This window comes from Cetorhinus maximus, chromosome 9 (assembly GCF_964194155.1).
Source record: "Cetorhinus maximus chromosome 9, sCetMax3.hap1.1, whole genome shotgun sequence".
Taxonomy (NCBI): Eukaryota; Metazoa; Chordata; class Chondrichthyes; order Lamniformes; family Cetorhinidae; genus Cetorhinus; species Cetorhinus maximus.
The window spans coordinates 100517746-100541877 of record NC_135887.1 but is presented as its reverse complement, the minus strand read 5'-3'; the positions used below and the strand labels follow the sequence as shown (position 1 = coordinate 100541877).

The 24132-nt window shown below is 43.5% G+C and overlaps 1 protein-coding gene across 1 annotated transcript in view; it reads right to left on the bottom strand.

Annotated features, from left to right (window-relative positions):
* Positions 1-24132, bottom strand: part of scube2 (signal peptide, CUB domain, EGF-like 2) — a 236471-nt gene that overhangs the window by 94682 nt on the left and 117657 nt on the right. Inside the window, exons 13-17 of the mRNA XM_078547869.1 lie at positions 20452-20541; positions 17904-17912; positions 10402-10497; positions 9171-9338; positions 8433-8636 (exon numbers count right to left, since the gene is read on the bottom strand). Of these exons, the coding sequence (XP_078403995.1) occupies positions 8433-8636; positions 9171-9338; positions 10402-10497; positions 17904-17912; positions 20452-20541 (567 nt within the window). The remainder of the gene's footprint in view (positions 1-8432; positions 8637-9170; positions 9339-10401; positions 10498-17903; positions 17913-20451; positions 20542-24132) is intronic.

Below are 24132 nucleotides of genomic sequence, written 5' to 3'. Positions count from 1 at the left end.
TCGCTGGGTCAAAATCCTGGAACTCCCTTCCTAACAGCACTGTGGGTGTACCTACACCCCAGGGACTGCAGCGGTTCAAGAAGGCAGCTCACCATCACCTTCTCAAGGGCAACTAGGGATGGGCAATAAATGCCAGCCCAGCCAGCGAAACCCACATCCCATGAATGAATAAAAAAAAATTACCATTAGCCAGAAACTGAACTGGACTAGCCATATAAATACTATGGCTACAAGAGCAGGTCAGAGGCTAGGAATCCTGTGACGAATAACTCACCTCCTGACTCCCAAAGCCTGTCCACCACCTACAAGGCAGAAGTCAGGAGTGTGATGGAATACTCCCGCTTGCCTGGGTGAGTGCAGCTCCAACAACACTCAAGAAGCTTGACACCATCCAGGACAAAGCAGCCCACTTGATTGGCACCCCATCCACAAACATTCATTCCCTCCACACCGGCACACAATGGCAGCACCACATGGACTGCAGCAGTTCAAGAAGGCAGCTCACCACCACCTTATCAAGGGCAATTAGGGATAGGCAATAAATGCTGGCCAATGACACCCACATCCCATGAATGAATAAAAAAAAGGGCGACATGGTCCCTGCAGCGCTCCTCCCTACCTGGCCAAAAAATCAGGGACAGCCTGCTCACAATTCCAACGGCTGCCCCACCTCAATTTAACACTGGGAAGGTGAGACTTCCACCCCTATTGTGGGAGACAACCCCGCCATAGAGAGCTGTCGGCTAATCAGATGACTGACAGCTCTGTAGCAGCACTAGTGGGAGTGATGGCCACTGCTGGGACTACAGGTAGTTCCACCATGCCAAGGAATCTACGTAAGTCCATGGTCGGGAGTCTCGGTGAGGAGGGTGAGATGGGTGAGAGGAGTTCATTAGTGAAGGGGGAGGAGCTGAGGGAAGGGCTGGATTCAGAAGGTTGGGGGAGGGGTTAAAGGGGAGGGAATGACTTTTAGGTGGGTGTGCCTCTCAGGGGCCCAGGGTATATACAAAGGAGATGCTCCCCATTGCCCAACACCACCTCGTGCATCTAAAGCTGCCAGGCATCTTGCATGGCTTGGGCATCCTCCTGCCATGAATGAAATAACATCAGTGGCAGGCTGAGGTCCTTCAGTGGTCATCAATAGGCCCAAGGGAAGGTAGGCTGCCCAGTGCCTCCTGTGTGTCCAACAAAATTTCAGACAGGTCAGTGGTGAGCAGGTATGCAGCAGGAAGGCAACCAGCTGGATTTTACATGCCTCCCCTTCAAACCCACCATTGGGTGTGTAAAATCTAGCCCAAAAAAAAAATTAACTTACACAGGTTTAAAATCGGACCCTTTAGTTTCAGAGGGCCATTGGCAGCACTACCCAGAGAATACCTTGAGTGCAGGTGCTATTGGAGATTGGAGCACTATTGTGCCTTTTAGCTGTCCAAGGGAAAGTTTGGAGCTAGGACATTCCTTGTTACTTACTTCTTTTTTGCATTATTTGCCCTTACTATGCAAAAAGCTTATCATGGATGCTATTCTTTCTTTTCTGTAGTGGATGGGGGAACAGGAGCAGTAACAGCCTCAACAACCAGGTGGAATAGCCATTGAGCCTGTTGGAAGACAACAGCAAAGGGGCTTCTCAAGAAGAACTTGCCCAACCCACAGGCTCTGAAGGCGAAGACTGAGTACCAGTATTTTGGATATATGTATGTGAAGGCTGCATTTTTACCAGGTAGGCTGTGGCTAAGCTCTAGAGCTTCCTGCAAGAAGACCTGCTGCCATCTGGGGCCAGGGTGGCCATGTTTAGCCAGTGGCTGTGAAAATCACCAACACACTTGACTTTTTTTGCTTCAGGCTCTTTCCAAACCATTTCAAGGGACATCCCTGCATTTCTCAGTCTACATTGGTTGTGGTTGTTGGAGGTCAATCATCTCAGTCCCAGGACATCGCTGCAGAAGTTTCTTAGGGTAGCTCCTACACACAACCATCTTCAGCTGCTTTATGAATGACCTTCCCTCCATCATTGGGCATGAGGCTGATGATTGCACAATGTACAGTACCATTCGCTACTTCTCAGATACTGAAGCAGTCCATGTCCATAGGCAGCAAGACCTGGACAATATTCAGGCTTGGGCTGATAATTGGCAAGTAACATTCATGCTCACAAGTGCCAGGCAATGACCATCTCCAACAAGACAGAATCTAACCATCCCCTTTGACATTCAATGGCATTATCATCACTGATAATCACGGTGCCGCCATCAACATCCTGGGCTTGCCATTGACCAGAAACTGAACTGGACCAGCCATATAAATACTTTGGCTCCGAGAGCAGGTCAGAAGCTGGGAATTCTGCAGCGAGTAACTCACCTCCTGACTGCCCAAAGACAGTCCACCATCTACAAGTCATAAGTCAGGAGTGTGATGGAATATTCGCCACTTGCCTGGATTCATGCACCTCCAAAAAGACTCAAGAAGCTTGACACCATCCAAGACAAAGCAGCCCACTTGACCTTCACCCCATCCACAAATTTAAATATTCACTCCCTCCACCATCACAGTATCTGCAGATGTACTATGTACAAGATGCAGTGCAGCAACTCATCAAGATTTCTTCAACAGCACTTTCCAAACCTGCGACCACTAGCACCTAGAAGGACAAGGGCAGTAGATACATGGGAACACCACAACCTGCAAATTCCCCTCCAGGCCACACACCATTCTGACTAGGAACTATATGGCTGTTCCTTCACTATCACTGGATCAAATCGTAGAACTCCCTTCCTAACAGCACTTGGGTGTACCTGTATCAGATGTACTGCAGCAGATCAAGATGGTGACTACATCTTCTCAAGGGCAATTAGGGATAGGCAACAAAATCTGGCCTTGCTAGCGATACCCACATCCCATGAAAGAATAAAAAAACACTTAATTAAGCAGTTCATCAAGGCCCTATTTGCCAGGAGCAATAAATGGTGAGGGAGTGACCTGATAAGACAGCGTATCACGCCACACTACAATGGGGCATTGATGGCTCATCCCTGATCTGCAGGACAGTGCAGGAGATAAGTGATGCCTTGAAAGCCGCTATCCACATGGCCCACCAGTCCCTTCAAGGTGGGCGATGTGTTGGAGCTCAGACTCTGAAAGGCAGCCATTTGAACTTCCATCAAAGCTATAAAGGCTGGTAACACACGTTTCTAGTGTGAGGGCCCACTGCAACATCCTAGGAGGTGCTCACTCAGTCTGAGGGAGACTGCAGATTGATGATACCATACGACAGGACACCACACAAGCTGCAAGTCACAGTGCACAAACTCTGGACAGATCTTCCAGTACCTCATTTATTCACTTGTGTGATGCATATTGTTTCTGTCTCATTGCTAGGCCCCTGAAGTCCACATTACTGTCCTGCTCTGTGGAGCTGGGAGACAACTTTGTCCTGCGGTGAGCTGCTTCCTGGGCTGTCTCTGCCAGCACTACCTGCTCCAGTTCAATCGTGTTTTGTGTTTAATTAATCATAGAATCATTAAAGCACAGAAGGAGGCTATTCGACTCATTGCGTCTCTGCTGACTTTCCGAGGGACCAATTCACCTAGTGCCACTCCTCTGCCTTCTCCTCATAGTCCTGCACATTCTACCCTTTCAGATAATAATCTAATTCCCTCTTCAATGCCTCAATTGAACCTGCCTCCACTACGCTCTCAGGCAGTGCATTCCAGATCCCAACCACTCGCTATGTGAAAAAGTTTTTTCTCATGTTGCCATTGCTTCTTTTCCCAAATTGTGCCCTCTGGTTCTCGATCCTTCCACCAATAGGAACATTTTCTCCCTATCTACTCTGTCCAGGCCCTCATGATTTTGAACGCATCTATCAAATTTCCTCTCAGCCTTCTTTTCTCCAAGGAAAACAGTCCCCACGTATCCAATCCATCTAAGTAACTGGAATTCCGCACCCCTGGAAATATTCTCATGAATCTTTTTTGCACCCTGTCTAATGTCTTCACATCCTTCCTAAAGTGTGGTGCCCAGAACTGGACGCAATACTCCAGTTGAAGCAGGACCTGTGTTTTATATAAGTTTAACATAAAACGTCCTTGCTTTTGTACTCTATAATCCTATTGATAATGCTTAGGATGCTGTATGCTTTATTAACTGCTCTCTCAACCTGTCCTGTCACTTTTGATGATTTATACACATATATACCCAAGTCCCACTGCTCCTGCACCCCCTTTAGAATTATACCCTTTATTTTATATCCTTCCTTCCAAAATGAATCACTTCACACTTCTAAGTCCCTTAGCTCAGGCAGGATGCCAATCTCCATACTGCTGCTTGAGAGAGGTGGACATATGGCAGTGCATCCTCAGAAAGATTCTCATCCTGAGGTGCTTTCTTCAGAGTCCTTCTGCAGAGCAAGACTTAAAGGAAAGAGAAAAGGGACAGAAGTTCTGGTCGTACTGATGAACTGTATAGCGACAGATGGCAGGCTTCATAACACGGGTTAAAGTTGTTAAGATGTTTAAATATACAATCTTTTGACGTACACAAGGGGTACGAGTAATAAATAGTCAGCCTGGCTGGAATAAGTTGCTAGCTTTGACATTTTCAATGAGCATCACTTTTGAACGGCCACTGATTGCTCCAGCATTCTTGCTGAAATGATCATCTCTGTCATATCTCTTCAAGCTTTATGTAGGTAGGTTTTAGGAATCTTCTTTATAAAACTGGGAAACACTTGAACCTCCTCACCTTCACGCTTCCTTTAAGACCTCCAGCGAGACATCAGGCAACATTCATCCAAATTATCTACTTTCCATACATTTGATACAAGCAAGCTCCAGGATAAAACTCAAAAGAAGAGTGGTGATTTTTTTTTTCTTTTTTTCATTTATTTATGGGAATGGGCATCGCTGGCTAGGCCAAAAATTATTGTCCATTCCTAATTGCCCTCGTGAAAGTGGTGGGTAGCTGCCTTCTTGAACTCCTCCAGTCCCTGTGGTGTAGGTACACCCACAATGCTCTTAGGGAGGGAATTCCAGGATTTTGACCCAGCAACAGTAAAGGAACAGCAATTTCCAAGTCAGGATGGTGAATGGCTTGGAGGGGAGCTTGCAGGTGGTGGTGTTTCCATGTATCTGCTGCCCTTGTCCTTCTAGATGGTAGTAGTTGTGGGTTTGGAAGGTGCTGCCTAAGTAGCCTTGGCGAGTTTCAGCACTGCATCCTGTAGACAGTACACACTGCTACCACTGTTCATCAGTGGAGGAGGGAGTGAATGTTTGTGGATGTGGTGCCAATCAAGTGGGCTGCTTTGTCCTGGATGGTGTCAAGCTTCCTGAGTGTTGTTGGCATTATTATCTAGTCCAGAACACCGGAGTGCATTAGCATGCTGTCCAACATTCATAATTTTCTCAGCAAACCTTATTGGTGAACAGATTTCCTACTTATTGATCTGAATGAGATGGAAACAGTACATTCGGAATACTGTGGCACCCTCAATCTGAAAGAAACTTTGGTGGGATTTAATTCTGTTATGCCTAGTGAAGGCATCTCCTTTTCATAACTTCAAACATGGACGATGTTTGTATGGAAGCTACTGGAACTATGTTTTTTTTTTCAATGGACACTGATAAGATGGCTAAGATGGCTGTGAAGGGTCAAGTGACTTTTGTAAATTCAACACGGGCTATCTCAAGCTTCTGGAGAGTTCCTAATTGAATCATCCCGGGTGGGAGAATCCCTCTGCTCTTGAATGTACATACCCAGGCGGAACCTATCTGTGGAATTTACATTTGCTTTTGTCTGTGATTTACCAAACCTTAAAGCCAATAGACCTCCAGGCTTCACATCCGCAAGGTCAATGTTTAACAAAAGAGAGCTGAAGAGACCAGTCATCCTCAAGTAAATGTGAAAGACCACCATCTATAAGGCCATAAGACGTAGGAGCAGAAGTAGGCCATTTGGCCCATCGAGTCTGCTCTGCCATTCAATGAGATCATGGTTGATCTGATAATCCTCAACTCCACTTTCCTGCCTTTTTTCCATAACCCTTGATTCCCTTACTGATTAAAAATCTGTCTATTTCAAACTTGAATGTACTTAATGACCCAGCCTCTACAGCCCATCTATCTCCTATTGTGTAGGAATAGCTTCAATCTTTGAAACCATTCTGGTTGGACAATATCAGTATTGGTTACATGACCAAAACTAGCTTAAGATAATGAGTTTTATTATCTGAAGAACCAACGAGACATGAGCAGTCTGCAAAGAACACCACTGCAGAATATCAGCTGCAGACCAAGGCAGTCACACCGAAGACTTTTTAAAACTTGTAGGCTGCTACATCTTAAATAGCCTCCCAGCCCGCTTCCAAAATCCATGTCCACCTATCAAGATATTTGACCTCCTGGTATGAAAACCACAAGTGCCTAATTTTTTGATTTGCTGAACATTCATTTCTTTGAGGGACCTGCACTAATCCTGATATTTGACTTCAGCTAGTTGAACTGATTTAAACTACAATTCAAGAGTGGAAAAGAGTCCTTTCTTTACCAAGTCCACAATGACCGTTCTCATACAATAGACCAGACATGTGAACTATTCTTTTGTTTACAACTTGTAAAAGTACACTACTCTTTCTAACTGTACTTTTACTTGAGTGTGCGTGTGCATGCGTGCGTGCGTGTGTGCATGTGCTGAGTGATTGACGTAGTGTTTAGACTTTCGGGATGAATACATGAATACGTTTTATTTAAACCCATGAGAGCTCGCTGCTGTTATTCAAATTGATCACGCACTCCAGGGGCTAACAAACACACACATCTTCCTCTCCAAAGGTCACACTGATTATGGAAAGTAAGGAGAAGGGTACAAGGGTTTTAGTCCACGCCTCAACCTGTCCGTAATAATTCGAACATTCAAAATTATTTTCTGAAAATAGTAAAATGTACATTTTCAAAAATTATTGCAACCTCTACACGCATATTATGCTAGCAGGGATGTTTAAAAAGAAAAATCTGGAATTAAAAGTCTAATGATGTCCATGAAACCATTGTTAATTGTTGTGAAAACCCATCTGTTTCACTAATGTCCTTTAGGAAAGGAAATCTGCCGTCCTTACCTGGTCTGGCCTACATGTGACTCCAGACCCACAGCAATGTGGTTGACTCTTAACTACCCTCTGAACAAGGGCAGTTAGGGACGGGCAATAAATGCTGGCCTAGCCAGCATTGCGCGCATACCATGAACAATAAAAAAATGTTTAAATTTGCTCCTTTTAAACCAATACAATATCTCGTGTCAAAAATTTAAACATTCATCTTTATCAATTCTAAAAATACTGGTCCAGATTTTGTCAAAATAATGGGTGAGGCTAATGAAACCCGTCATTTTTAATGCATAAATCACACAGCGACTTCAGGCAAGTGACATGTGTGGTTAAGCTCAAATATCCAAAAGCTGCCGTCTGAATTGCATCACTTCACTATTAGCTTCACGAATACAGCATCGTGCTGTCTGCCTCACCATTGAAATATATTGAATGTCATGATGTTGCTCTATTTGTATGGTTAGTACAAATTACATTCTGCAGTGAGTTTAATAGGTATTGATCACTGCCAAACAACCCCAGTGGCACCGAAAATTAACCATTACATGTGTGGAGTCCTGTTCCTTCAGGTTTTAATTGCTGTTGGATAATTTAAAAATGATTTTCATTTTTCTTTTCTGTCATTTTTTTCTTTCTCTTCATCCCATTGCTCTTTCCGTCTTTTGAATTCTCTTCCTGTACTTGATTTGACATTGAACTCACCCACTCTAATTTACCCTTTCTTAGTTCTTGCACTGCTTATTTCACAATCCTTCAATCTGATTGATTAAGGAGACAAGCAGTTGTTTTCCCTGTTTACTCAGGTCCCAAGTGCCCTGTTTCTCTCACTGTGCAGTTATCAGCTCACACTTTCAGCAAGTTGCCACGCAAAAAATTTGAAACACCTGTATGTGCAAGGGCAAGTTTTACTAACAGCAGATGCTGTTAGATGTCCTGCTATAGCAAACGTGGCCCACCAAACCTATAATGCAAAGATAACTTTTTGCATGCAATTAATAAATATACAGTTTGGTAAAAGGTCCATAAGAGCATCATGAAAAAAAACCTAACAGCTTTTCATGCATAAGTTAAAGTTGATTAAAACAGCAAATACACATAAAGGTAGAATATAAAAGTCAAAATAATCATAATTCTGTGCTTTGTTTGAATTAGTGGCAGTGATAAGAATTTAATATTTCCAGACGTTACTTCAGTTATATTTCGAATCTTACAGCAGGGTTTTCTTCCTATGTGCAGACCAGGCCATGAATTTCTAGCCTTTTTAATAAGTGGAAAGAAAGTTTTGGAGTAGCAAGTGCAGAAGCAGAAAATCAGGCCTTAAGAGTTTTGTACCCACCACATCTGTTGTTCTGAAGAACCTGACCGGTTCCACATGGCTCCAGTAAATCCACTGCTTTTACTGCTTTCTTAGCCACCTCATAGTCAGCTCCAGCTACACGCAAGTAGAACTGTTCCCTGTTGATTGATTTCCTCAATGTTCTTGTTGTTTTTCGAAGCCTTTTTTCGGTCTTTCTTCGTGTGCACCCAAAGTCACAGGTTTCTACAAGATAACAACAGATCCAACCATACAATTACATGAAATAATAACAGCCTACTGGGCAGAATTTCTGAGAACCTTGAGCGGAAAGCACCAATTCACCACTGATAATAACAACATGGTTTACATACATCACCAATTCATTCAAAATACAAGTTATAAGTACAAGCCAATCAGCACCATAGAAATCAGTTGTACGCAGTGTGGAAATGGAGATGTTTCCTTCAGATGTGTGAAGGCAAACTATGGTCTTCATATATTTTTTTTTAAATATTGTACCCAAATAAAATTTGTGCATAAGAAATCTTTACTTATCCTGGTAGAATGCAAGATCAATTGTTAAATGAAAGTAAGTTTTTTGGGTTCAGCCTCTTCCAAGTTGAAGGCCAACATCTCTTCCAACCAAAAAAGCATTGACTTCTGAAAACAGGAGATACTTTTATTAGGAACAGACAAAAGGGGAGAGAGATGAGAGAAAATAAATAGTGCTCATAAGAAGAAAAGTGTAAATTCACCTTCTGAAGTTTTCAAACCAACCTGTCACCTCCTCTGGTTTCATTTCAACCTCAAATACAGCAGAAATGATTGATCCCTCATTTGTCATTGCCTTGTGATTCCAATGGTCATGACTTTTCTTGAAGGAACTGCACTTCACATTTACAAAGTTCAGCTGACAGTTCTTTGTACTAGGAAAATTAGGTTTTTCTGTGTATTGACATAAAGACAAAAGAGCATGATTAGTAAGAGGAAAGAGTTTTAATTTGTCATCTAAGCAAGGTTGACTGGTTTAGAGGAAGTGCAAAGGTCTTTGATGGATTTTTGCTGCTGGAACATTTAGGTAGTTATTTAAAAATACACATTTTTTGGGTACATAGCTAACTCATCAATCATCACCAATTTCGATATCATTTACTTTAGTCTTATACTCTGGAACCAGATTGTATACTGAAATCAACTGGGTTATGGATTATAATACGAATGCAATAGATACTGACAGCTGCTAGGTTTGGTTCCCCTCTAAAGTGCCATTAACCATCCAGCACATTACAAAGCTGCCTTTATTCATGTATGAGCCCAGACAGTTAGTGTTGACAAGCTATCTGCCCTCAGGGCAACTTAGCCAAGCCTGAGCCTGTACTCACCTAATGTCTACATACAGAAAAGATCACTGAGTCAGGACCAGGGGAAAAAAAAGCTTTTTTTTTCTCTCCCCTCCCTGAGTGAGGGAGGCTGAGGTCAATTGCTATGCTCCAGTTTACACCAGGTGAGATCATCTAACTCAGCACAAGCCTGGAACTTTCTCTCCTGTATGGCTGCTACTTACTATTCCTGCCAACTAAGGCATCAAGAAACTCAAAAGAAATGTCAATTAACTTCCAGTTCTGCTATTATCTATGTAATCTGTAGAACTAACTATGTGAAAAATGAATGTATTTGGTTTTGAGTAAAGTGAATTTTAATTTGATGGACAATCAGTGAAGGCACTGATGAAAGACAGGACACAGTTAATTTCACTTTGTAAGTAAACAGTTGCACAGAGCAGAATAATGCCACAAATGATCTAAGCTTCAATTACTTTCATGGCTCACTTTGTCAAGGAAAACTTATGTCAATTTGTTCTTTTGGTTTTTTTGTGCTGGGAAAATAGCAAAAATTGTGCAGGTGGAACAGTATTGCATGGAGCAATTATTTTCTTTTTTGATCTTTATCAAAATACTGAGCTAGCAGCCTGAAATGACTTGCATTCCATAGAAATACAGCTATGTACCTGATGAGACCTGCTTTAGGCTGCTTTTAAGCTTCTCTTTGATTCTTCTTAGCTCACATCTTCCCGCGTTGATTTTGAAAGTTGCTGTTGTCTTTACTGTTGGCAGGTTTGTAGCATTCAACCCTGGAAAGTAAGAGGGCAACATTCCTTCAACAGCTGTTTAGTTAAGTACTGACAGGAATTTTAGCATCCAACAGACTACAACAGAAGCCCCAGGTGTGCACTGAATAGTGAATGAAAACCTTCATGCTTACAGGACTAATTTTATGAAATGTTTGCTTGTATTGGAAGTCAAAGGTTTTATACTTACTTGCACAATTTCATTGTGAATTTCATTTCACTGAGAATATTCAAATAATGGATTAGCTAATTGAGACAATGGCCTGGATTCTGCAGTCAAAATAACAGTGAGGCATTCATTTTTATTGAGGAGTAAATCAGTAGTACTTTCAGAATACGCAGATATCCAGTTCAACATGGAAATTAGGAAGCTTGCCCAAGTTGCCCTGCTCCTGCAGAAACTTTAGTTTAATAATATCTCACCAAGAGACTTGACATTCACATATACATACATGGAAGGGTATGAATTTGATATCCATTAGATACCAAATAAACACAAGGAAAAGTTAGGGTTTGTTAATTTGAATGTAAGTGAATTTTTAATGGTGTGATAAGTCATACTGCCACCCACCCAGGATTACAGGTATCTCCGGGACATACAACGCTCCTCGGACTGCTGTTCTGGCTGCATCCTGAGATCCTCACTCAGTGCCATGCGCGGCTATATGAACACATTCGACCTCTCCCTCATGACAGTTTTTTACACAAATGTGGCGTTTCATTCCTTCAGATATTCACTTTCTCCAATGATTTGCCCTTGAATTAAACATTCTAACTTACACTTCCTGGTTTAGACTGTGTGGCTCAGTAAGGATTGTTGAATCTGATTGGTTAAGGAGAAACAGTTTCTTGCTAGAAGCGAGAATACTAGAATCTATTGTTAGAGGTGTGGTAATGGGGCACTAAGACAATCATAATGGGCCTGAATTTCCACAGAGTGCCAATCAGAATTGGATTGCCGCTCCCTCCTAGTTCCTTACCTTTAAATTTTTTTGATCCTGTCTCCCTGACCATCTGACTCAGGCCGGGCGAGAACTGTGCAGTGCAGCACGCTCCTGAGGCCTTCAGTCGAGCGCTGCTGAATTGGTCAGAAGGAGGCCACACCTCCTTTCTTATGGTAACAGCTGCAGTAAATCAGGTGAGTTTAAAGCTCCAGCCACTTTCAAGCCAGGGAGAAAGTAGGTTTGTCAGTTAAGTGGTTAGAATTTGGGGTGGGGGTTTGGCCAGTCATGGGGGGTTGTCAGCCAGGCAAGGGGTGGGGTGGGATTGCACAGGTGTCTGGGAGTGTGAGGGGGAGGTCGGGCAGTAGGTGACGGGGGGCTGATCGGGTCGGCTTGGGCTGGGACTAAGGGGGGCTATTCAGGGGTTGGGGGAAGTCCTATCTGGGGAGGGGGGTGGGGCAGTCCTGTTGGTCATTGTGGGCCTGTACAATAGTTAGTCAGAAGCTAGAAAAGGTTTTAATTCCTCCAACTTTTTCTGGGTAGCCATTGATGTAATATGCTTGGAACCATCCGAAGTTTGCAATTTAAATCACAATTTTTGGATGGTTCCCAGTGCATGGCAATTGCCCATGGGAAGTTTGCACTTCCCAGTCAATTGCTAATCAACCCTTGCCTGGGAACTTCCAGGGGGGTTCCCCCTCCCCTCCCCCCACCCCACCCCTCCCCCCCCCCCCCCCCCCCCCCCCACCCCACCCCTCCCCCCCCCCCCCCCCCCCCCCCACCTCCCCTCCACCAGATATGACGCCCTGGAGCTCAGAAATTACAGCCCATTTATGATTGAGCAAAATCAACATACAATTTGCAAAATGGAAATCATGTTTGAAAAATCTGTTACAGCTTTTTGAAGACGTAACTAACAGGGTTGAGAAGGGAAAACCAGTGGATTTGGATTTTAAAAATGTATTTAATAAGGTGCCGCCAAGAGACTGTTACACAAAATTCGGACTCATGGGGCAGAATTTTGCCATCGGCGAGCAGGGGGCGAGGCCGGCTCACCGACGCGGGATGACGTCAGGCGAAACCCCCGACGTCATCCTGCCCCATTTAAATTTTCAGGAAGGTGGGGGCGCAGCAAAATCAGCTGCGGGCCCGCCGACCTGTCAATGGCCAATTGAGGCCATTGACAGGATCATTTAAACAATTAAAGGACCTGCTCGTCCAACCTTAAGGTTGGCGGACAGGCCAGGAGCCCCGGTGGCAAATAGAAAAAACATGAAACCTCATCCACCGGTGGGATGAGGTTTCATGCAGGGTTTTAAAAAGTTTAGTAAAGTTATAGTGTAAATTATGAACATGTCCCATCTCATGTGACATTGTCACTTGAGGGGGACATGTTAGGGAATTTTTTTTTTTCTATTTTTAATCTTTTTCAAAGTGGAAGCGATCTCCCTGAGGCTGCACTTTGCCTCAGGGAGATGTGCGCTCTTTTGTGCGCATGTGTGAAAGAGCGCACTCTCGCTTTTGGGGAATCCCCCCTGTCCGCACAGGAAGCGCATGTGCTTCTCACCGGACATCAAGCTGGGCGGGCCTTAATTGGCCTGCCCACGTAAAATGGCAGAGTGGCCCGCTTCTCCGGCGGAGATCGGCTCCCCGCCCACCGGAGATTGGGTTGGACCCGCCCGCCCAACAGGCAGAAAATTCTGCCCATGGGGTTGAGGGTGATATATTAACATGGATTGAGAATTGGTTAACAGACAGAAAACAGAGAGTAAGAATAAACAGGACACTTCCAGATTATCAGGCTGTAACTAATGAGGTACCTAAGTACTAAGGATCAGGACTTAGATCCCAGCTGTTTACAGTCTATATTAATGACTTAGGTGAGGGGACCATGTATAAAGTATTCAATTTTTCTGATGATAGGAAGTTAGGTGGAAAAATACACTCTGATGAGGGATATAGATTGTTTGGATGAGTGTGCAAAAACACTGCATGTGGAATACAATGTGGTGAAGTGCCAAAGTACCAAAGTTATCTTTGCTAAGGAAAATAAAAAAGTGGAATCTTTTTTAAACGGTGAGAGAATAGGAAATGTTTGCATTCAGAAAGATCTGAGTGTCCATCCACATGAATCACAGAAAGATAGCAAGCAAAAAGAGCACAGCAAGAAATTAGGAAGGAATGTGATATGTTAGCTTTTGTTACAAGGGGATAGGAGTACCAGAGTAAAGAAGTCTTACTACAATTATATCAGGCATTCGTGAGGCCACACCTAGAGTACACTGTTTTTGTGCAGTTGTAGTCTCCTTACATAAGGAAATAGTTAATTGCCCTGGAGGGAGTGCAACAAATGCTCACTGGACTGATTTCTGAGGATTGTTCTATGAGGAGATATTGGGTAGACTAGGCCTATATTCCTTGGAGTTCAGAAGAATGAAAGGTGATCTAATTGAAACAGATAAAATTCTTAAGGGGCTTGCAAGGGTAGATGCTGAGAAAATGTTTCCTCTGCTTGGGAATTTAGAACATGGGATCACAGTCTCAGGATAAGGGATTGGCTTTACCCTTAGCTGATCGGCTGAGGTGAGGTGTAATTTCTTCATTCAAAGGGTTGTGAATCTTTGGGATCTCTATCCGTGGGGGCTGCAAATGCTCAGTTGTTGAGTATTTTCAAGACAGTAGTCAATTTTGAGTAGTACAGGAATTAAGAGATGTAGGGATTATACGGGAAATTGTAGCTGAGGTCGAAGATCAGCCATGATCTTGTTGAATGCCAGAGCAGGCTTAAAAGGCCCAATGGTCCACACCAGCTCTTAATTTTTTATGATCTTGTGTTCTAGACCTGTTCAGACAGGTTCCAGATTCCCTGTAGAGAGCGTCATCCTGTTTTAGGTTTCTAATCATCGCAGCACACTATTTGAAAGCTCACAGAAAGTCTGTGAGCAAGTGTAATTGTAATGAATGACTAGCACTATCGTTTGCTGCTGACTTCAAAATGCAGGCCAATATGTTGTGCCCTATCCCTGATCTGTGCTAAATTATCAAATTTCAGGCAGCACTTCCATTGATAATTGACTTCAGTGTCCCTAGGCTAGGAATGGGAGAATAGAGATTAATAAGACTTTTGGCTCCTGGCCATTGTCCACTGGGAAAGCTTTGGATGTTGGTTGAGGGCAGGATAGGATCAGACTCTGCTCTAGTGGTCCCCGTGGTCAAATAACCTGCTAACTTTCATAACCTAGATTCACATGATTAATGTGCATTAAAGCGAGATACCAGAGACAGCCAGCAATTCATAATTGAAATGTATCTGTGCAAATTATCCTTTGGCAATGCATTATATCAAAGGTCTGTGTTTGCAGATAAAAGAAGAGAGGAAACAAAAAGAGTCAAAGAATAACCACAGATTTCCAAACACAATGTTTTTTGGAGTCACACCAAAGTAAAAGATTAAATTTTGCAATTAAAGTTTGAAGTTTAGAAATAATTTTCTCCATTATGACAAATCTAATTTGGTATTTTAAGCAATAATATGTCATATAAATCTCTGGATGTTCATAAAGGATTATAATTAAGTGAAAGCCCCTAATGTTCAAAATAAACATGCCTGTTTTTTGTGACAATTTGACATAACTTTGCTATCTGAAGACATTTCTGCTGGGTAGCATAATTTTCTGAACTGTAACGAGATCAAGGGCAAATTAATTATTTACATGTGACAGGTGGGGTCATGTTCGACACACTTCAGGTACATTACGAAAATGCAAGTGACTTAAGATGCTAGCCGTTCAGCCTTTTATTAATCAGCCTTGCATCTGAGCTGCAACGGTCACAAGTCAGAAATGAAGGTCTGAGACCTGAATTGTCACTTTGCTGTATGTCCAGCAAAGCTCAGACAGACTAGTGTTTGCAGAAGGAGACTTTTATTTGGTTAGCACTGGTTGTTTAACAAGACACAATTCCCAAATTTTACAGGTCTCATCGATATTAAAATATCTGATCATAGCATAGCTATTCACTAATACTAATATTTTAGAGTTTACATTCAATGATGTCAATACTCTGCAATAGCACCATCTAATACATTAGTCTTAGCCACATCTGGTTAATTTGGAGTCCAGATTTGGTTAATTGTATTTTCGATTAGTAAATAAAAAATAGTAATATTAGCTGTCATTGTGCATGTGATCTCTATACTTATATTCACAGAGCATACGCATGTAAAGTCTAACCTTATTATATGTTTACTGGCAAAAATAGCAAGATGAAAAGCAGAGTACAAGTGTTTTTTGTTTGTCGTGTGTGCTTCATTTCCTTGGTTACAGATTGTGGCTATCTGCTAAAGTGGTATACATGGGTGAAAAAGTCAAACTTGTATTAGGAAACTTGAGCAACATTTTATAGAGAGGGAATCAATCAGAACAACCACTTCAGAGGATATTCATGGCAAAGAACAAGAAGCATTCAACCACATTCTGGATGGAGAACAGAGGATGGATCTACTGAGTATTGTTTGTGAGCCAATTTCTCAGGAATTACTCCATAAAGTTGAAATATTGCTCACAACTGATGGATAAAAACTTAGACGCTGCTCGAAGGTGCAATGATAAACTCATGCCTGAATTATAAACAACAGTGAAAGAGAAGTTTCACACCAAGTTGTAGTGGGTGTTTAAGTAAATACAAAGGTAAAGTATTTTTACCTGTATTGCGTGAATGATGTTTTGTACTGAAAATGGTGCATGTGGCTAAAATGGCCTCACATTCGTCATGTCTGTGGATAGTCAGCGATTTCTATTGGACAATACAGATCTGCAAAACTATCAAGCTAACTCTCCAATTAAAATTGATTATCGAAAGGTTGCCAACAAAGTTTTCATATAACAATACAGCTGACATGTATACAGACAAGCAGATATTTCATGGCATTGCTCATGGATTGTCTGAAACACAGCTGCTAAGTCAGAATCTGACTTCTCCCTTTACAACCACTGCTCAAGTATTCCCTGAGGGGAAGTCATTGTAGCTGTTAGTAAACTCAACAGGCTGGATTTTTGGGCCCATTTCCAGATCCTGAAGGTCCATTTCCAGGTGTCAATCCCACATCGCGTTGACATCTAATGCCCAACAGGATTTTTTACGAGCTGGCCAATTAATGGGAAGCTCCCAAGGCTGGAGGTGCCAATAAGAGACCCTCCAGCACTCACAAATCAGCTTCCCCACTGCAGGTGGGAGAGTGTGGGTGCCTCAAAACGGCAGCACCTTCTTAAGACTTTTGGAAAATGTTAGACTAAAACTCATCCACATGGTGGCCTGCAGCTGCAGATAGGGTCATCTCAGTATGTCAGCTGCAGTGGGGGATGGAGGTGGCAGCTTTAAAATGCAGCTGGAGTGCTGGTCTCCAGTCTGCCACCAAGATGCTGCCTCCATGCATCGGCCACCATGGGGAAAAGTCCAGTCGGCCTCAAACCATTGGCCTTAATTGGCCCTTTAATTGAATTAATAAGCTATTCATGACTTATGGGCTGGTAGCCCTCAACTGCAAACCCACTCCCCATACCCTCGAACCTGCCTCTACCAAAATGGGCCAGAGGCAGGAAAATGCTGGAAAATGGCATGCTGCACTCTGACACTAATTTTCTGGCCCTCCCGCCCCTAGTTCTGCCTCCGAAGGGAATTGAAAATTTTGTCCTGCAGGTCAATTTTGGGCATGGTATCATAGTGGTTACGTTACTGGGCTAGTAATCCAGAGTTTTGAAGAAGAGTCATATTGGACTCGAAATGTTAACTCAGGCTGAGATTTTCCGTGCCCACCAGTGTTGGGCGTGTTCAGTGGCGTGAGCAGACAGTCTGGCAAGAAGGCCAAAAATCGGTTTCACAACATTGGGTAATCAGTTTGCAATCATCCACTTTGCCCACTGATGGCTGGCCACGTTCCCCGCCATCGGACGTCAGGAACCTCATTGTGATACATCAGCATATCATTATAAGGCCAGCCCACAGGATTCATCCCCCGCACCCCACCCCCCGCACAACCCCCCCTCACCCCCCCCCCCCCCCCCCCCCCCGCCAGCTGGATCGTCCTCCACATTGCAGAAAAACATGCCGACGTGTTTCACAACGGCATATATAAGGCAGGCCCTATGCCAGGGGGGCACATGTTGATCTGTACAAGAGGCCTCAAGATGGTGAGGGCCGAGGAGGCAGTCTCCAGAGGAGATGAGGCCAGATGGACATGTGAGGGTATATGTGTGAGAATGGGTGTTGATGTCCCTTGAGCTGGCAGTGAGTGAGATGTCAGTGAATGTGTGATGGGCTTAAGTGTGTGAGTTTAGAGTGATGAGATGGTTGCCATACCCTGGCTGCACAGATGAGATCATTCGTCCTCTATTTGCACTAAATGGCCAACCTCTTCCGTGCAACATTGGCACTGATCTCCACTGCCATCTCCTACCAAGCCAAAGTGGTAATGCAGCTGCCCCCCCTGTGGCCGGAGCAGGGGAACAGGACATCTCAGAGGGCCTCCACAGCATCCAAAAGGCGCTCGAGGGCTTCTTGCCTTTTGGGGCCATGCCTTCTTTGCTGCAGTCCTGGGCTGGAAGCACTGAGTGCGGCTGTACTTTAAATGTGGTACCTGGTGTGATGAAGCGGCGAGGTGACGGCATGCTGGGTGAATGAGGGCCGGCCCATCATGGGAATGGCATGTTTCCCAGGAATGCATAAGTAGTGCAGCGGGTTTGGGACGATATGGAGTGAAAAATTGCCATCGCAGCCAGCGGGTAAAACGTCGTTTTACCTACCCACTACCGTACTTAGTGCAAATCTGGAACAATTCCACCCTGCTTCTCCCTCCACAAATGCTGCCAGACTTGCTGAGTTTTTCCAACATTTCTTGTTTTGTTTCATATTTCCAGCATCTGCAGTATTTTGCTTTTATTATGGTAATCAAGAGGCACAGACTAATGATCGGGACATAAGCTCAAATCCCACAATGGCAGCGCGGGAACTTAAATTCAGTTAATTCAATAATTCTGGAATAAAAGCTAGTATCAGTAACACTGACTAGTTCACTAATGTCCTTTAATAAATTCCTCACTCTACTATTACCAATCCTGGTTGAATAAGAGTGTAGGAGGACATGCCAGGAGCAGCACCAGACATCCCTAAAAATGAGTTGCCAACCTGGTGAAGCTACATCAACACTGCATGCATGCCAAGAAATGGAAGCAGCATGCTATAGACAAAACTACAATCAATGGATCAGATCAAAGCCCTACAATCCTGCCACATCCAGATGTAAATGGTGGTGGACAAGTAAACAACTAAACTGAGGAGGAGGCTTCACAAATATTCCCATCCTCAATGATGGTGGAGCCCTGGACGTCAGTGGAAAAGACAAGGCTGAAGCATTTGCAAACATCTTCAGCCAGAATGGCCAGGTGGATGATCCATCTTGGCCTCCTCCTGAGATTCCTACCATCACAGAAGCTAGTCTTCAGCCAATTCAATTCATTCCATAGAATATCAAGAATTGGGTAAAAGCACTGGATACATCCCGGCTATAATTCTGAAGACTTGTGCTCCAGCTTTGGCATCTACCTAACAAAACAGAAAACTACCCCGGCATGTCTTGTTAACAAAAAGCAGGACAAACCCAAATTGGCCAATTACCACCCCATCAGTTTATTCTCAATCATCAGTAAAGAGACAGAAAGTGTCACTGACAATGCTACCAAGTAGCAATTAGCAATAACATGCTCGCCAATGTTCAGTTTGGGTTCCGCCAAGAGCACTGGGCTCCAGACCTCATCACCGCCTTGGTCCAAGTATGAACAAAGGAGCTCAATTCCAGAGATAAGGTGAGAGTGGCTGCCCTTGACATCAAGGCAGCATTTGACCAAGCGTGGTATCAAGGAGCGAGAGTAAAATTTAAGTCAATGGGAATTGGGGGAAAGTCTCCACTATCTGGAGTCAGATCAAGCACAAAGGAAGATGGTTATGGTTATTGGAAGCCAATGATCTTAGTCTCAGGACCTCATTACAGGAGTTCCTCAGGATAGTGCCCTTGGGGCAACCATCTTCAGCTGCTTCATCAATGACATTCCCTTCATCATAAAGCCAGAAGTGGCAATGTTTGCTGATGATTGCACAGGGCTCAATTCCATTTGGAAGTCCTCAGATAATGAACCGATCTCAGCCTGGATGCAGCAAGACTTGGACTGGAGTTGCTAAGTGGTAAGTAACATTCATGCCACGCCACTGCTGAGCAATGATCACCTCAAACAAGATTCTAATCAATCCCTTCAAAGGCGATACAATTGCTGAATCGCCCACCATCAACATCATGGGGGCCATCCTTGACCAGAAACTTAACTGGTCCAGGCACAGAAATACTGTTACAACAGCTGGTCAGAGGCTGAGATTTCTGTGACAAACGACTCACCACCTGACTCCCCGAAGCTTTTCCACCATTTACAAGGCACAAGTCAGGAGTATGATGGAATACTCTTTCCTTGCATGGACGACTGCAGCTCAACAACTCTCAAAAAGCTCTTCAGTGCAAAGCAGTCTGGTTGATTGGCACCCCAGAGACCACTTTAAATATTAATTCTCTTCACCACCTGGCACACCATGGCTGCAGTGTGTCCTGTATACAAGATGCATTGCAACAACTCACCAAGGCTCCTTCAACAGCACCCCTCCCCCTACCTGTGACCTCTACCATCTATAAGAACAGGTACAGGGGAACAGCATCACCTGCAAGTTCCCCTTCAAGTTGCAAACTATCCCGACATGGAAATATATCATCACCCCTTCATCACTGATGGGTCAAAATCCTGAAACTCCCTACCTCGCTGCACTGTGGGTGTACCCACACCACACTTGCAATCTTATTATTTTTATAATAAGTAATCCTATAATAAGCAATGTCAAAATAGGTCTTCAAAGGAACGAACAGTAACCACATGTAAATCTTTCTTTTACTTACCTATGCAATGTGTTACATCTTTAATGTTCTGACCAAAGTGTTGACATTGAGAAGACACGCCACATCTAATTGTGTAAGAATCTTCAGATTCTGCCAAATACAGTACATTAAAGAAAAATTAGTTCAATTGATAAGACTCTCAAGCAACAGCAGCAACTTCATAACTTAAGACCAATAGGAGTTCCTTGGCATTTATATTTATACTTATTTAAAAACACTTAACTATTGGCTATTTAATATCTAAAAATAATAATCAGAACATGTTAACGTGGAAAATTTGGCATTGTTCATGGAGAAACATCGGTTCAATGCCAATGTAAAAATACCAAATTGAAAAGAAGTACAGACAAAATGAAGAAACATGGGCTTGATTATCATCTTTGAATGATGAGTGGGAAGTGGATGGAGCAAACTTAACACCTGCCTGGTGTCATCAGCAAGAAGCCCAAACCATTCTGATGGTGAGGCCTTTTTCTATTCAACTGGTAATGTGGAAGTGCATGATAGTTTGGTGTTTTGAAGGGGGAATGGGGATAATTCAGCAGGTCATCTACAGATCACAGGCTTGCAGCAAGAGACTAAAGTGGAGCACAGGTACAATCAGTGACGATGACACATTAGAGCATTATTGAAGGGAAGGGGTTAGCTGTAAGATGCAGATAGCTAATTCTACTCATCCTACTGCTCAAAAAAGATGCAAATAGCTGATTTTTAATGTTCCAGAGCTACTTCCATTGACATTTTTAAGAGACGCTGGTTCAGGCCATTTCCTTCTCCATGAAATGGGTGGTTCTACGATTAGCTGTCACACTTAACTGCCCAAAAGTGGCATTGGAGTCCTAGCATCATCACTGAATTTGATTTGGTTTGAATACTAAAGCTTTTGCCTGTTCCCAGCAGGCATGCTAGCCAAGTAAATGGAACCCCTTCAAAAATTGCAGTGGGCTGAAAGTCAGCGTGATGTTTATTTTTGGCCTTTTGTTCTCACTCCTACCTCATCCATGCTGAAAAATGGGGCACTAGGGACACCGAGTTTGGGGCCTTATTGTGGGCCTCTCAACAAAATTGCATTGGCAACTTTAGAAAGTAAAGACATTTCTACAAACTGGATTTTCTGAGTTCTCTTTCATGAGCCTATACCAGGTTAGATGTTTGATTGCACATTGCTAGGGCTAGGAATGCAGGATATTTATATTGACATCAGTAGAATACAATAATCAGTTTAAAGGTATGTACAGATTCATGCAACTCAAGATATTCCTTCCTACCTAGATTTCCCTGAGTCAATATGACACTAGTGAGTGTTTGTAATGTTATAAACATTCTGGCGCAACCTAATGAAAAACATAGTCGACACGTGCAGATGCAGAAGAATATATAAATGTTATAACTATCAGAGAAGCGTCATTATATCATACTATTTGATGCCCCGTGACATTGCTCATCATTAAAAATTCTAAATAAAATTTATGTCTCCTTAATATAACAATCTCTTAGTCACTTGGTAGTACAGGACTTGAATATTGCCAAAAAAAGAGACATGCCGTTGAAGCTTTTTGTCTTGCACTCATCAGGACAGATTCACAAGAATACCAAATCTAAGGGGAACAACAATTTATATCGCATGAGAAGAGGGTGCAGATTGACCTACAAGAGTAGACTGAGAAGCATTCTGGGAGAAGTCAGCGCAGTCACCACAACTCAGAAGGGGATCAAGGAGAAGGACCCTTGCACTCAACAGGAGGAAGAGGGAGAAGTCAGCACAGTCATCACAACTCAGAAGGGGATCGAGGAGGACCCACTGTCAAAGAATGGAATAGCCCTAAACATTACATTGCTGTAGTGTTTCCATCCCTCCCTCCTCCTCAAACCAAAATAAAGAGTGAGAGGGAGAGGCAGTACCTTCAGGAGTGCACAAGATCTGCGAGGGACACTATTCTGAAAGTGGATTTTTTAAAAAGCAGCTGATTGGTGAGTAAATCCTGGTGAGTTTTTTTTTCAATCTATTAAGGTAATTAATTGCTTAATACTGAGGTAGGAGCAAAAAAAAAGTATAGAGTAGTACTGTGCAAGTATAATTAGTCAAGAAACAAGGTTCCTAGCTAACATAAATAAGGCCCCGAGCTAGTGTATTTTTTAAGGGAGTAACTAGCTTAATCAAGAGGGACATCGTGGCAGGAGAAGTCAGGCCCGTGATATGCTCCTCCTGCAGGATGTGGTAAATGAGGGACGCTTCCAGCATCCCTGGTGACCATGTGTGCGGAAAGTGTGTCCAAATGCAGCTTCTAGCTAACCGGATTTCAGAGCTGGAGCTGCGAGTGGACTCATTGTGGAGCATCCGCGATGCTGAGCAAGTCATGGATAGCACATTTAGCGAGGTGGTCACACCGCAGGTGAAGATTACACAGGTAGAAAGGGAATGGGTGACCATCAGGGACAGTAAAAGACTCAGGAAGGTAGTGCAGGAGTCCCCTGTGGTCATCCCCCCTCACTAACAGATATACCGCTTTGGATACTGTTGGGGGGGATGGCGTCTCAGGGGAAAGCAGCAACAGCCAGGTTCACAGCACCGTGGGTGGCTCTGCTACTCAGAGGGGCAGGAGGAAAACAAGTGGCAGGGCTATAGTGATAGGGGATTCAATAGTTAGGGGCACAGACAGACACTGCTATGGCCACAAACGTGAATCAAGGATGGTATATTGCCCCCCTGGTGCCAGGGTCCAGGATGTCACGGAGCGGCTGCAGGACATTCTGGGGAGGACGGTAAACAGCCAGTGGTCGTGGTACGCATTGGTATCAATGACATAGGTAAACTAAGGGATGAGGACCTGCAAGCTCAGTGCAGGAAGTTAGGAGATAAATTAAAATGCAGGACCTCAAATGTAGTAATCTCAGGATTACTCCCAGTTCCACTTGCTAGTGAGAGCAGGAATAAGAGGACAGACCAAATGAACACGTGGCTGGAGAGATGGTGTAGCCGAGAGGGGTTCAGATTCTTGAGGCACTGGGACCAGTTCTAGGGAAGGTGGGACCTGTACAAACTGGACGGGCTGCACCCGGGCAGAGCTGGGACCAGTGTCCTTGTGGGGGCTTTTGCTAGTTCTGTTGGGGAGTATTTAAACTAGTGTGGCAAGGGGATGGGATCCCAGGAGTAGGATCAGATAGGTCAGATTCAGATCAGAAAAATGGAGGTAGAACATTAGCTAGGGACATTGTGATAGACATGAAGTTACAGGAGAAGCAAAGTTTACAAAGTGTCGAGCAAGGGAAATTGACGGGGTTAAACTGTTTATGCTTCAATGCAAGGAGTATTACAAACAAGGTAGATGTGTTGAGGGCACAGGTAGGCACATGGAGCAGGATGTCATTGTTATAACGGAGACCTGGCTAAAGGGGGGACAAAACTGGCAGCTTAATATCCCTGGTTATAGAGTCTTCAGACACGATAGAGTAGGAGATAAAAAAGGAGGGGGGGAATGACACTAATGGTTAAAGAATCAATTCCAGTTATGAGAAGGGATGATATACTAAACGGGTCAACAAACGAGGCTTTATGGATTGAGCTTAGAAATAAAAAAGGGGCAGTCACACGACTGGGAGTATACTACAGACCCCCAATTAGTGAAAGGGAGATTGAAGAACAAATACGTAGGCAAATTTCTGCTTGAAAGAACAAGAGGG